Source organism: Tachyglossus aculeatus, chromosome X5 (genome assembly GCF_015852505.1).
Source record: "Tachyglossus aculeatus isolate mTacAcu1 chromosome X5, mTacAcu1.pri, whole genome shotgun sequence".
In the NCBI taxonomy this organism is placed as follows: domain Eukaryota; kingdom Metazoa; phylum Chordata; class Mammalia; order Monotremata; family Tachyglossidae; genus Tachyglossus; species Tachyglossus aculeatus.
This window is the reverse complement of record NC_052097.1, coordinates 7,859,765-7,874,440: the sequence shown is the minus strand read 5'-3', so window position 1 is coordinate 7,874,440 and position 14,676 is coordinate 7,859,765. Positions and strand designations below refer to the sequence as shown.

General features: G+C 40.6%; 1 protein-coding gene across 1 annotated transcript in view; it reads right to left on the bottom strand.

Annotated features, from left to right (window-relative positions):
- Positions 1-445: 445 nt before the first annotated feature.
- Positions 446-14,676, bottom strand: part of TNIP3 (TNFAIP3 interacting protein 3) — a 139,388-nt gene continuing 125,157 nt past the window's right edge. The window contains exon 14 of the mRNA XM_038769287.1: positions 446-1,125. Within this exon, the coding sequence (XP_038625215.1) occupies positions 1,097-1,125 (29 nt within the window). The 3' untranslated portion in view covers positions 446-1,096. The remainder of the gene's footprint in view (positions 1,126-14,676) is intronic.

The window sequence follows — 14,676 nt, the reverse complement described above, 5'->3', positions numbered from 1 at the left end:
TTTTTTTTCCACTGGACCTCAAATTATCTCATTTATGAAATGGGGATTAAGACTATGAACCCAATGTGGGACAGGTACTGTGTCCAAACTGATTAACCCCAGAACTTAGTACAGTGCCTGGCACATAGTAAACACTTAACAAATACCATTAAAAATAAAACAAATTCCTCTTCCCTGGTAAGGAAGATCTTCAGGCTGTCCCAGCAGACTTCCCTGTTAAGTACATGAGGGCAGATTATAAAAAGATTATGATTTGCTGCATTTTCCAAACATCTGTCATGTGGTTGTGTAAATACAATTAAATTTTGAAATATTAGTTTTCCATCCCGAAGAACTTAGCGAGGGTTAAGTAATTACTCAAAAGCAGTGGATACAGATACACTGATTTCATTATCCAACCAATATATTACCTTGGGAAAGTTCCAGAAATTTCATTTACCCAAATACGTGCTCAACAAGGGGACTAGATTACAACCAGAAGCCCTGTGTTATTTTACCCCTGAAAATGAAATTCATTTTCTACAGCAATTCCAGAAACTCTTCACATTAAACATTTCGATTAGGTTGAAATCATCCACTTGAAGCCTGCATTACTTCCTTGGCTTCATCTGCCCTCAGGTATCTTTTTAATGCTAAGGTCAGTATCGATGTCCAGAGGACCAGGGCAGGCTCAGAGGGGTGCAGAAGAAGAGCTCCATGAAAAATGGAGGCAGAACCCTGCTCAGGAAGAACCTTCCTGCAGGAAAATTAATACAGAAAACCACCATATACTGCATGAAAAGCAGAGTTGCCCAAGTCACAGGTGTCTTTATAACTCCAGCAGCAACCTACAAATGAAGGTTTAACATGAAATACACAGAATAAGCCTGAAAAACCTTTTCCCCAGGAGAAGGGAAGTTAGATTTTGTGGTACCAACTCAATTTATCAGATTACAGCTGCCAAGGATCTCTTCTTCCAGTGGAGTCAATGAGAAACATCACCAGGCTCATATGATGGGAGTTGTGATGTACGGTTGTGGACAGAAATAAAGCACGATAAAAAGCAACCAGATTGAAATTGGAATATCTTTAACTTGTGCTTCTCCATTTGACACTTCTATTGATGGGCTTCCTTCTCAGAGGAACCTGTGAATAAAAAGCCGAGGAAAGTTTAAGGGTTTTGTTTTGTTTTTAAAGTTCCTAATCCTCTTGAGTTAGGATCTGAACATTAACCTTTCAAGTTGACTATGAAAGAATTTTTATTCAGACACTCTCAACATCCCCACAAGTTTACATTGAGAAAAGAAGAGGAGAGAAATAGAGGGCTATTAATTTTAAGCAATGACATATGGGTACCATTTCATAAAATCAATTGCGGCCTAAGCCCTAATCATGTCTGAGATTCAGTATCCTATGGTAACATATATGTTTGTTGGCGTTCCTGTGGCTGAAGCAAATGTTGATGGTAGTAACTCATCCACAGTGCTAGTAGGCTAAGTTAAGACTTTCACCACAGGAGAGTCCTGCCAATAAAAACTATGCATCCTTTTCAAATATATTTCTGTCCATGCTACCACTGGAACCATAGAGACAAGCACAATTCATAAACTTTAAAACAGTTTATATAGCAAAAGCCAATAAGAAATGCTTCCAAGTAGTTCCTGTGGAGGAGAAGATTTTTAGGGGTGTTTGAGAATGCTAAAATCAATAAAGTTGACTTACTGTGGCAAAACATACAGGAGAAACAAAGGGAAAATGCAAAGAAAAGATGCCTTGCTGCTCTATAAGAATATCAAGACAGGCAATTGGAGGATTCCCAGGGGCCTATTAAAGGGCTTATTGTTTTTCCAAACAGTGAAAGCTAAAGTTGGCCAAAACCAATTGACATTATTGCAAGGCACCATCCAACCCATTCCCACATTGTCTCTGGTCAGGCAATTGCCGCTCAGGGGCTTGGGGAACCACTTCAGAGTGGAGTTCTCCCAGGGAGCCCTGTCACAGCCAGTCTTGGGTGGAGAATTCCCTGCAGGCCAGGTATGGGTGGGGAGCGGTGAGAAGGGTAGTTTCTTGGGGTCCTGATCTGCTCAGGAAAATCATGTGGAGTTTGAGCTTGGTGCAATATTCCTGCAGAATTGAGTTCGCAGACCTCAACCGTATGTCCAGAGACCCTGCAGACTAGCCTACACTGGCATGGACTCCCAAGGGTGACTTAGGAGCAGAAGCAGAACCCACACAATCTCTGGCCCCAAGGCTGATCCACAATCTTTCAGTGCTAATTGGCATAAAAAGATTCAGGGCCTCTGAAAGCCTACTGGGGAGCCTGGATTTGCCCATACACAAAGGCAATCTGGGGAGGAGGGTCTCTGCCTTGGAATGTTAGAATAGCATATACAACACTTATGTATGTATCTTTACATTATACATTATAAATGATTCCCCCTTTAAGCTGTATGTTTGTCATGGGTAGGGGATGTGTCCGCTAATTCTGTCGTACCCTGGTGGTGGTAACATCCTTTCCTGGCACAATCTCCTCACAAGTACATCCCTTTCTCTATCTCTCCTTTCAGTCTCTATGACTTCTCCCACTCCCACTGTGTTCCCAGTCAATTCCTCCCTGGAATCTTCTCTTCTTCTGAACAAAACACAGAAAAGTGCTATTACCATTCTCCCCACTCTTCAACAGGATGTAGTCCACTTCCCTCTAGACTATAAGCTTTTTGTGAGCAGGGAATGTGTTATATTGTTATAGTGAACTCTCCTAAACACTTAGTACAATGCTCTGCGTCTAGTAACCCCTCAATAAATATGATTAATTGAATGACTGATTCAAAAAATCATTTTTTGGTTGAGAAGTGAATGTGGAAGTTACAAGAATCATTAAGCTACCCCACATCTCCTGTTTGGGATGAAATCTGGACTTGTCATTATAGCACAATAAAGAAGTATTACCTCTATTTCTTCTTACATTACTAATCATGAGTGAGAACTGTAAAATCACAGTGAATTTTAAACAATGAAGTCTACTTGGGGGCTGCAAACCTTTCTTGTGGTTTATATTTCTTCTCATTTAGGGCTTTCATGCCTCATTGTTTAATAAAAGAAATTATGGAAAATGTGTTAAAAAATCATATTTGTATATACATAGCCATATGCATTGGCACATACATATATAAACAGATTTTCAGACCTTTTGATGTATCGGTTAAAGTCAAGGAAGTTTACAGATAAGCTTCCTTCTATCTCCCTCCCCCCAGTTTTTTTTGGGGGGGAGGGGGGAATTTCTTTTTTTCCTTTCTTCTGGCTTTTTAAGAAATAAAGACATCTGCATGAAGCAAGATCAATCATTTACTCCTGCTCTTTGCCAGTTTGTCAGTCATAATCTTCCAACTGTCCCAATTGCAATTTAAACTAAATACCATGGCTGAATTCTGCAAAGAGTTTTCTGGGAGCTTAAGAGCTATAGGGATTTATGAAGTCTTCATTTTGGAGATATTTAAGGAAAGAATAGATAAGCATCTATCCTGGGTGGCTTAGTTATTTACCTTTATGGAGGCAGGGGGCTTGATCAGATGCTTTCTCATGAGCCTTTCCAGTTGGGGAATTAAATAATTTCCCGCTGTTGGCTTTCTCTCTTCTCTTCCCACCCGGTTGCACCCCTTCTCGATCTTTGGCCTCTATTCTGCATTTTTTGGTAACATCACCACCTCCTGTTTGGGGTCTTTCTCCCCTGCTCTTCTACCTCCATTTCCTCCTCCCTCCCTGCTTCCCAGACATGGCCAATGCATGTTCTGTCAGATGGTTGACTTTTGGGGACAGTGATGTCTTTAAAAGAAGATGAAGCCTTCTGAAAGGAAAGTAAGAGATTTCTTATTCTAGATCTGGATTCACTGAAAGAGCTCTGTTCAACAAACTGAGCCTTCAGGATTCTCTGTCCTTGGTACATCTCAGGGAAATTGGCCATTTCCACCACTGGAAATTATTTCATGGATTCTAGCTGTTTCAGTAGACGCCTTTGGGAATACTCCTGAACAAACTTGGGAAACAACGACCTTGCTTTCTGGAGAAAATCTCCAGATTTTAAAAAAATGTATAGTCTTGATTCTGTACTTCCCTAATGCCTAGTTCACTGAATTGCACTGTCAGACTTCAATAAATACTAGCACTACTACTACTACTGCAGCCAGCAATAAGCTTTATATAGGAAATATAGGGTCAGTAAAAAAAACTGCTTTCAACCACTTCCACACTTCTCTACACTGTGGTAACCAGTAACAAAAAATGTGCTTATAAGAGATTATCAATCAAGAGTTCGCCTCTGCACAGGAACATAATTTCTGCATTATAGGAGAACTGACTGCATGATACATCCTGGACATGAGGATTAGGCCATACAATATAAACAGTGAACAAGTACTTGTTAGGCTTCAGAGGGAAACCTAAAGAAGCAGCATGGCCTAGTGAAAGGAGCATGGCCTGGGAGCCAGAGGACCTGGGTTCTAATCCTGGCTCTGCTAGTTGCCTGCTGTGTGACCTTGAGCAAGTCACTAACTTCTCTGTGCCTCAGTTCCCTCATCTTCAAAATGGAGATTCAATATCTGTTCTCCCTCCTACTTGTACTGTGAGCTCCATGCTTGGCATAAAATAAGTGCTTAATAAATCCTATTATTATTATTATTATTGAAGAAATCTTCCATAACATGATTCCCAGATTGCACCACCTGCATCACTGCAACTCATTCATCATACAATGGATGTAATGTACATGGATATATATTAGAAAATTCCCCTGTGTCAATCAACTGCTTCAAACAATAATAATAATAATAATAATAATAGTATTTGTTAAGTGCTTACAATGTGCCAGGCACTGTACAAAGCACTGAGGTGGATACAAGCAAATCATGATGAACACAGTTCCTTTTCTTCTTGGGCCTCACAGTCTTAATCCCCATTTTACAGATGAGGTAACCGAGGCACAGAGAAGTTAAGTGTCTTGCCCAAGGCCACACAGCAAACAAGTGTCAGAGGCAGAATATGAACCCATGACCTTCTGACTCCCAGGCTCGTACTCTATCCACTATGCCACAGTGTTCCCAGGTTTGGAGAAAACAAAAAAAGCCTAATCTATTAACATCAGCAAACTTTGCAGTAACATTACCATTTCCCATGCAATATGAGCTCACAATGTAGAAGAGAAAGCCAAATCACTCCAAAATACTGGATAGGTTTCCTATACATGCTCTGTTTTAAAGGACTCACTTATCAATGTTTCCAAAGCTGTCCAAAAGTAACCTTGAACATTTATCGACAAGAAAAGCAGGAAATGAGTTGACCTTGGAAGGTTCTGTTTCAGAGTTGGGTTCATTAAAGTTTAAACCTAGAAGCAACAGGGGCTGCTATTATTGTTATATAACCATCTATCTCCCGCCACCCAATCTTTTATAGGAAAATCAGTTCAAAGTCAATTTCATATTGGCTTATCATAAAATGAATTTCACACCAAAAGAGGGAGGGAGAATGAATTAGGACAAACATTTAGGATGGAAAGAGTCTCTCACCGTGGCTCTAGTGCTGAAACATTTCCTCCATATACTATACTTGCTAAGGAAGCTTCTAAAGGCCATGGGAAATACAGTAGAGGGAAAAAGGATTCTTGGGCAGAAACCACATGAAAAAGTTTTAGAAATTTAGGTTTGGAGCAAATAGTCTATTTAGATGTTTGGTGGGAAGATTAACTGTTATTAACTATTTGCACGGAAGTTTTGGGAAGAGTCATATCTTCTAAAGAGAAAGGAAAACTTTCTCTACATAATTTGAATTCAACCCCTCAGGATCTGATTATCAATTATGCGGATTGTTTTCTTGCACTTTCCTATTCCTGCCTTTTGGCCTCTTCAACTACACCCTAGAGAATGAACAAGAGAAGGAAAAAAGATGGAACTAAAACATGGCCTGTTGGCTATCTTTTAGTAATTCTGTAAATAGTTTAGTAGGCAGGAAGTGGAAAGTTGATTAAACCAGGGTTGGCTTTAGGGTTATCTGTGGATTCTATTGGGCCAGGTTATCTTGATCTACTCTCCATTTCCTTCTCCTCCTCTAATCACTGATAATTAAGTCACTTGTATGACTTTCTTGGTAGCAATGCCAATTTAACTATTAGGCGCAACAGCATTATTAGGTGTGGGGAGGTCTACTGTCTGCACAGCACAGTACTTGGCAATTAAGAAAGCTCATCTCTAGACCCTAAGCTCACTATGTGCAGGGAATGAGTCTGTTTACTGTTATAATGCATTCTCCCAAGTGCTTAGTACAGTGCTCTGCACACAGTACGTACTCGATAAATACGATTGAGTTAATGAATGATAAAGGAACATACCCTTAGAGTGTAAGCTCCTTATGAGTAAGGAGCATGTCTCTTGCTCTCCTACTGTATTATCTCAATCAGTTGCTCCCACTAGGCACTCAATAAACACCGTTACTACTAACAGGAGTACAATAGAAGTAAAAGATTTGAAACTGAGAATACAGCTGCTTCTTTCTAAAAGGGGCAGCAGAATCATCTATCCCTTCTCAATGCTGTCACGAATGGCCATTAGTATGCCAGGTGATGACCTCCGATGGCCTGGGGATGCTTGAATTAACAGTTCCCCCATGGAAATGTTTTAGAATTTAAGGCAAAGGTGAGGAAGGTCTTACCACCCTCCAAATGTACACATAAACAAAATAAGATTGATGGCTTCAATGCCAAAGTCAATATTGCTTTCTTTCTTTTTCCTAATTATTTTTTATTCTATTCAGTTACTCTCCCTAACTCTTAGAAATGTCCTTTCTTCTTCTTCAACTATAAGCGTGGGTTTTTTTCCTAAATTATCCTCTGGGACTAAATTTTTTAGCTTGGAATACAATCATACATTCTTCCCTTGTCCCCTTTCTCTCACCTTCCACTCTCAAAGATGTGATAGTTCTTTGCTCACCCTTACGTCTCCTCTTCCAGATCCCTGTGCTTTTCTCCTTTTGCTTCCTCACTCTCTCTTTTTAGCATTATTTTTGAATTTCCTTCTTTGCTTTGTTTATATTGAAATATTTTCTTATCTCTTAGTTCTTTTTTTTCACCATCTGGATTTCCTAAATGTCTCTTTTTCACTACTTCTCTACTAATTTTGGGGAGGGAAAAAAATCCCAAAGCAATTCCTCAAAAATGTTGTTGATTTTTACTCCTACTGAAAGTAAAACTGTCACATTATCTCACATCCTCACTCTGCATGACAATTTTATTTCCAGTAGAAGTAAAAGTCAGCCGTCTTGTCCCCTTAATGCCCAAATCATCTCTCTAAGAGTTGTAAAACATTTTCTTATTCATGCCACCTTCACCTAGATTGTAAATTTCTTATGGGAATTTTTATTTTTATCTGATTTGCTTATCTTGTGTCTAATCCATCGGCTTCACACTTAGTAATGGCCCAATCAGTACCATAATTATCAACTCAAGAAACACTTTAGTGATAATTCGAACAGGTTTTCTACCCTGGGAAATATAATTTTGACATTCTGAAGACACAACTACTTGAGCATACTCAGTTCCGGCAGTGATCAACAACCACCCCTCCCGACTTTTTTACAAAGGTGAATTTGAGTGACTGTAATATCAATTGTATTTATTGAGCACTTACTGTGTGCAGAGCACTGTGCTCTGCATTTGGGAGAGTATAACAGAGTTGGTAGACACAATCCCTGCCCACAACGAGCTAGCAGTACACAGCGTGGCTCAGTGGAAAGAGCATGGGCTTTGGAGTCAGAGGTCATGGGTTCAAACTCGGTTCAACCAAATGTCAGCTGTGTGACTTTGGGCAAGTCACTTAATCAATCAATCGTATTTATTGAGCAATTACTGTGTGCAGAGCACTGTATTAAGTGCTTGGGAAGTACAAGTTGGCAACATATAGAGACAGTCCCTACCCAACAGTGGGCTCACAGTCTAGAAACTTCTCTGTGCCTCAGTTCCCTCATCTGTAAAATGGAGGTGAAGACTGTGAGCCCCCCGTGGGACAACCTGATCACCTTGTAATCGCTTAGAACAGCGCTTAGAACAGTGCTTTGCACATAATAGGTGCTTAATAAATGCCATCATTATTATTATCACACACTGAACTCACCTTAATACCAATTTTTCTGAAACAATCATTCTTGCCTACTGCACCTCCTCAGTGTTGCAAAATAATTCACTATTCCCTGGCAAAGCCCTCTGTTCCAAGCAAACTTTACAACCCTGAACTCCCAGGAAGAAAAGCAGTATTTACACTCTGGCATCCTATTATTGTTATTTCCACTTTACACTTCAACAGAAAGAGTTCAATTGAGTACTTCCAGGCCACTCAGAAAGCCAGTAGCAAAGTAGGGCAGAGATGGGATTAGAACTCCAACTTCCTGAATCCAAGTGCTTTGCACAGACTTATCGAGTCACAGAGACCCATTTTCTCAAGTTCCTGAGAAACAGTCCCAGCAGAGCCACCGCCAAATTGCAGAGCTTTGGAAAATTGTTTTACAGAAACCAAAAATATTCCTGGTGGTTCTGTCTTGGGGCCCATGGGTGAAGAGTGGTCATATATGCCACCAAGGGAGAGTGGATAAGAACCATTTCTCCCTCCCTTTTTCCTGCCACATTTGGAACACACCATTCCCAGAATCCCATTTACGGTGAAGACACTTGACCCTATTCTGACATCATAAACACGAAATGTACTAAGCCAGGAAGTAACAAATGAAAATATTTTTGGGTGATTTGTGGACCCAATTGCCCATGTAGCAGTGGATTAAACAGCAAATGGCAACAATAGGCAAAAAAGGAAGAGAGGAGCCTCCTGGGCAGAAGTTGTTTTTGGACCACCATGCTGATGCCCACCATCACTGGCTCCTCTGACAATGGATACGTAGTCCCTTCTACTAAAAGGTGGAAAGAGAATAGGGATTTGCTATTCCTTTTACATGGGCTATTTCACTCTAAAGCATTAACTTGTATCCTTTGGGGGCATACTTTGGAAAAAAGATATTATTGAAATCATAGAAGCATCATCCATTTCCTCCCTTACGTGACCAGTGGTTTTTCTATTCCTTAGGGGGCTCTTAGCCCCCTAGAATTCAGAAGATGACTCTAGGCTCTTGATGAAAGTAAAGGATGAAGTGGGAAAAGCCAGAATGGGAGAAGAGGGAGCCAACAAGTGTGACAATACACTTGTGGCAAAAGCAGAATATCAGGCCCCGGGGCTACATTTCCTGTTTCCTATCCTGCCTTGAGACATTAACTGCATTGTGTTGAAGAGAGATCTTTCAAGTCCATATAAAATTTTAGGATTTCTTAAAAAGCCATATATAAATGAAATTCTTGTAACCTGTTGCCAGGGAAAAGCATGAAGTAAACAGGGTCTCAAAGACACATTTGCAAAAAAGCAATTGGTGATGCTTTTGGGATGTGCTTGTCTCTTTTTGATGGTGGGATCCCAGGTTTAACACCTGAGGCCTTATTTAGCAAGTTTTTTACAACTGCTGTGGGGACATTTTGGAGGCCTCAGGCTGGATCACCCAAAATTGCCTTACTAAATTGTTAGCCCCAACCTTTGTCTTTTAGATTTAGTCACCAACAAAGGCCTGGAGAGACTTTTTCAGGGTTCAGCCAACTGGCCCTGCTCCCAGTGGGACCAGCCCTAACCATTAATTGAACATCTCTCTGAGTTAATGGGTTCACAATATACAGCATATTCAGCCACTCTCCTTATGTATGAAGAAAGATGTGTATTGACTAGGTATCTCAAGATATCAAATCAAGACCCTTAAGAAACACTTATAGTTTCCTATGGAGTTTTCAAACAGCAACAGTAATTTGGGTAGACAATCTTGAAGCAGAAACTTAAACTGAAATACTGCTATTTTTGCCTCAATATTTTCCCAGTTGGTTGTACCATCCAGAGGTCCCTACTCATCTCAGATAAAATATTTCCATTCTCTGGCAGTCCATCCCACTGGCCTGTAGTTCCTTAGTGAAAAAGCCCTGCATTTCCTGGCCCTAGGGTCTTGGAAAAAGTTTTCTAGGACTTGCTTCTTGGACAAATTCTTCCCTTGAAATTGGCTGTGCTCCAGCTATCATCAGGAAATCGACATGTTTTGTAAATCACTCCCCTATTTGGGAGGCATCTTGAGGGCCCAGAAGGCTGTCTATGTTAACTTTTCCGTAAATCTCCCCAGTGAATGTGAGGGCTAACCTGTCACACTATCCCCAGATCAGCAAATGTAATTCTGTTTGTAAACCTAATTGCTAAAGTAGATCAAAGTGAAAAGTGAAAACAGGCAAGAGCAACTGAGTCTTGTTCACATGTATTGTTAATGTCTTGTACTTTAAAGTGTTAATCTTAGGGCTCTTTTAGTCTAAAATTCTGTACAGACACTGATAGCTAATCCCTGGCAGACTGATATCCTCTCCTAATCCCGAGGGCTATGGCCTTTCTGCAGGTTAGCAAAATAATTAATTAAAAGAAGACACCACACTACAGTCCCCAGAACATTCAGTGTTGCAGTTAGATTCAATAAACTCTGAATAATGTTTGCTCTTTTATGGGACTGCACAATACTGTAGGTAAAACAAAATGAACAAATAGTAATTACAACAAAAAAAAGGAATGGTTTGCTTGTTAAACACACCACATCCATTCCTCTTCACAAAAGAGTATGGTCTCCACAGAGGCCACTTTAACAAAAGGGCCCTTGGCTCTGAAGAATTTCCTGGAGGACCCCAAGATGTTTCTAAAGGTGAGGGCAGCTACCATCATGGCTTTGGGAATAAATCCTAGGAATCTACTCCTCCAAATCACTGGAAATACTGATGGCTAGTTTGACCCTCTATGGCGGGAAAGTATATTTAGAGAAGACTCCATCAGAGACCTCTCCTTCCATTCACTCATCCATCCATCTTCTTTTTTAATGGTATCAGTTAAGCGCTTACTATGTGCCAGGCACTGTACTAGGCACTGGGGTTGGACACAAGCAAATCTGGATGGACACAGTCCCTATCCCATGTGGGGCTCATCTCAATCCCCATTTTACAGATGAGTTAACTGAGGCACAGAGTAGTGATGTGACTTGCCCAAGGTCACACAGCAGACAGGTTAATCAGTCCATAACCCACATGGGGTCACAGTCTTAATTCTCGTTTTACAGATGAAGTAACTGAGGTACAGAGAAGTTAAGTGATTTGCTCAAGGTCTCACAGCAGACAAGTGGCAGGATTAGAACCACTCCCAGGCCCATGTTCTACCCACTAGGCTAAACTCCTTCACTATCCATTCATCCACCCATCCACAATTGCTAAGGTCCTGTGTTTAGAATGTTGTACTAGGTGAGTGGGAGCATACAATAACAGTAAAATACATAGTCCCTGTCCTGGAGGATCTTACATTCTAATGGGGGAGACAGGCACCCACAAACTATATACATGCAGTGAAGAAAAGAACAAACAGAGACAACTATTAACAGCAGAAGCCAAAATTTAGAATAAATGAATACAATAAACAAACTATCAGGCCACTGGTTCTCCCTTGGGCCTGGAATTCCCTTCCCCTTCATATGCTACTGTCCACCACTATCTCCACTTTTAAAACCTCCCTCATATCGCATTTCCTCCAGAAGGCGTTCCCAGATTAGGTCCCTTAGTTCCCCTATCCACCATCCCCTCTATAATCAATCAATCAATCAATCGTATTTATTGAGCGCTTACTGTGTGCAGAGCACTGTACTAAGCGCTTGGGAAGTACAAGTTGGCAACATATAGAGACAGTCCCTACCCAACAGTGGGCTCACAGTCTAAAAGAGTGGGCTCACAGTCTAAACAACTAGGCACTTGACTGTCTACTTCTTAAGCACTTTGATAATCACCCCCGTGCTACAGAAGTTATGCAAATATTTTCATACTCCATTTCCTCTATTCCTAATCTATTTTAGTGTCTGTCTACCCCTGCAGACTGTAAGCTTCTTGTGGGCAGGGATTGCATCTACCACCTGTTTTACTGTATTTTCCCAAGTTTTCAGTACAATGCTCTGCACACAGTAAGCACTCAATAAACACCTTTGACTGATTGACAGAACAAGGTGAGGTGGTGATTTTTAAAACCCAAAGGAGGTGGGTTTTTAGAAGGCCTATGGAGGATGGAAGAGACATAATCTGGTGAACATGAAGAGGCGAGGAAGTTCCAGGTAGAGGGAAAGATGTGAGCAACATGTCTGAAATACAGTTGAGGGCAAATCAAACCTAGAAAATTGGCTTGGGAAGAACAATAAAAGTGAGCAGGAGTGTAGCGATGTAGAATGGAAAGATATATAGGAGGCAGCTGTTGAAATACTGCCAGTATATTTTAAAATCAGTTATTCAGTGTGTTTTGTACTATACTACTGCATTATCTGTATCTTTAAACCGGACACAAAACAGTTTTAATGTATTATTTTTATAACCAAAATAATCTATATTTTATAATCAATAATTTATAATCAATTAAAACAATCTTCAAAAGTCACTGAAATCCAACTTTAATTTTTTGTGGTTATTAATTTCTTCTATAATATCAACTGAGGGAGCACCCATTAGTGAAATACAAAGGATCCCGGGTTACTACTAAATACTCCACTGGGTTAGTTAATCTTCCTCATGGCATAATTAAACCACAATTGGAGAAATTAGTTACTATGTTTATCAGCTAATGGGCCAAGATAAAGCTGAAAACTGTAATCCTTCCACAATTCAATTACTGACACAAAGACAGATTTCCACAGTACTAAAATTATAAAGCAATCATTTCTGCTGCTAACAGAACCAACATCTAGTAAAAAAAAAACCCATTATATTTAGTATTAAGAAATGTCATCAAGGTTAATGGTTATGTCTGCACGAGGAAGAAGGAAAAACTACAATCCTGCATATTTAGGATAGACTAGCACAACTGTGAATGGCCTACATAGGGATAGGAGAAGGGGAAAAGGGCCAATGTAACGTTTGGCTAATGCTGGAACCTTTTATTCCATTTTGGATATTTGTTATGTGTCAGGAACAGTTGGAGAAACCTGGTCAGACAGCTTCAGAGGTGATATGTGCAGCAGCTGCCCAGGAGAGTGACCAGAGTGAACAACCTCTACAGAAGCAGCTGCAGCAGCAGTTCTGTTGACCAGCATGTCTATACCCTACTTGCTTCAGACAAGGCCAGACATCTGTACCAACCATAACAAAAAATCAACCAACAGCATTTTTTGAGAGCTTATTATGTGCAGTGCACTGTACTAAGTGCTTGGAAGAAGGTAGAGTACAAAACAACTGAGTTGGTAGACTGGATCCTGTCCCTAAAGGAGCTTACGATCTACCGGGGAAGGCAGATATTAAAACAAATTACAGAGAAGGAAAGCAATAGAGCATAATGTTATACACCTAAGTGCTGAAGGCCGATGAGGGTAACAAAGTGTTTTGGGAGTATAGCCCCAAGTGGATAAATGACACAAAAGGGAGGGTGACTAAAGTGGGGAAATGAGTCTGGGAAGATCTCTTGGAGGAGATATGATTTTAGTAGGGTTTTGAAGATGGGGAGAGTTGGTGGTCTGATGGATATGAAAGGGGGGCGTTCCAGGCAGGTGGGAGGATGTGAGCAAGGGGTTGATTGCGAGGGAGATGAAACTGAGGCACAGTAAATAGGTTGGTGTTAGAGGAGTGACGTGAGCAGGCTGGTTTGTGGTGGGAGAGGGGCAAAGTTAGGTAGGAGGAGGAGGGCTGACTGAGTGCCTTAAAGCCAATGGTAAGGAGTTGAGTCAATCAAACTATCTCCCTGTCAGCCATTCAGAGGGTAAGGAGGTGAGACAATTATGTCTTCTTCCTTTTTTATGCTCTTTCAAGATATCAGTTTAGTTCTCTGCTTTATCCCTTCACCAAAATGCTAAAACAAAATCCCTTGACATTAACCAAATCCCCTCTTCAGTGACTCTCTTTAAGATGAAGCTACAAAAAATTGTGAGCTCAAAGACAAATATAGCTAAATTCATTCATTCATTCATTCATTCAATCGTATTTATTGAGCACTTACTGTGTCCAGAGCACTGTACTAAGCGCTTGGGAAGTACAAGTTGGCAACATATAGAAACGGTCCCTACCCAACAGTGGGAGCACAGTCTAGATAAATAAATAAATAAATAAATAAATAAATCCAGAACCATGTTATGACCTGAAAGCAAATTGCTCCTTGCCCAGAATTCCTAAAAAATGGATCCAGGTACTTGAAAACTCACAAATTACACCCTCAGAGGGGAGTTCTATAGGAATCATAGTATGTGACCTTTAGAGGGCACTGCTGGATTTTAATATACATGGGGTGAAAGAGAGACACACTCACAAACACATCCTGGTCTCTGCAAACCTGTATCTTTCCTGGTGGGAAAGGACAGCATTTTCTATTGCACTTTCTAAAGGGCTTAGTGTAGTGCTCTACTGATGAATTAAAATACTTTTTGAAAATGGAAAATCTCTGCTTGATTCACTGACTCTGCCTTCCTGATTGCCATCTGTAGTCATCCGAGAGCAGAGGACTGTGCCTCTGGCTTCCAGGGTTTGCAGGGCAGTGGTTTTTACAAAACCGGCCTTTTACCTGTCCCAAAATGGGAATGTGCGATACTCTGCCCTCT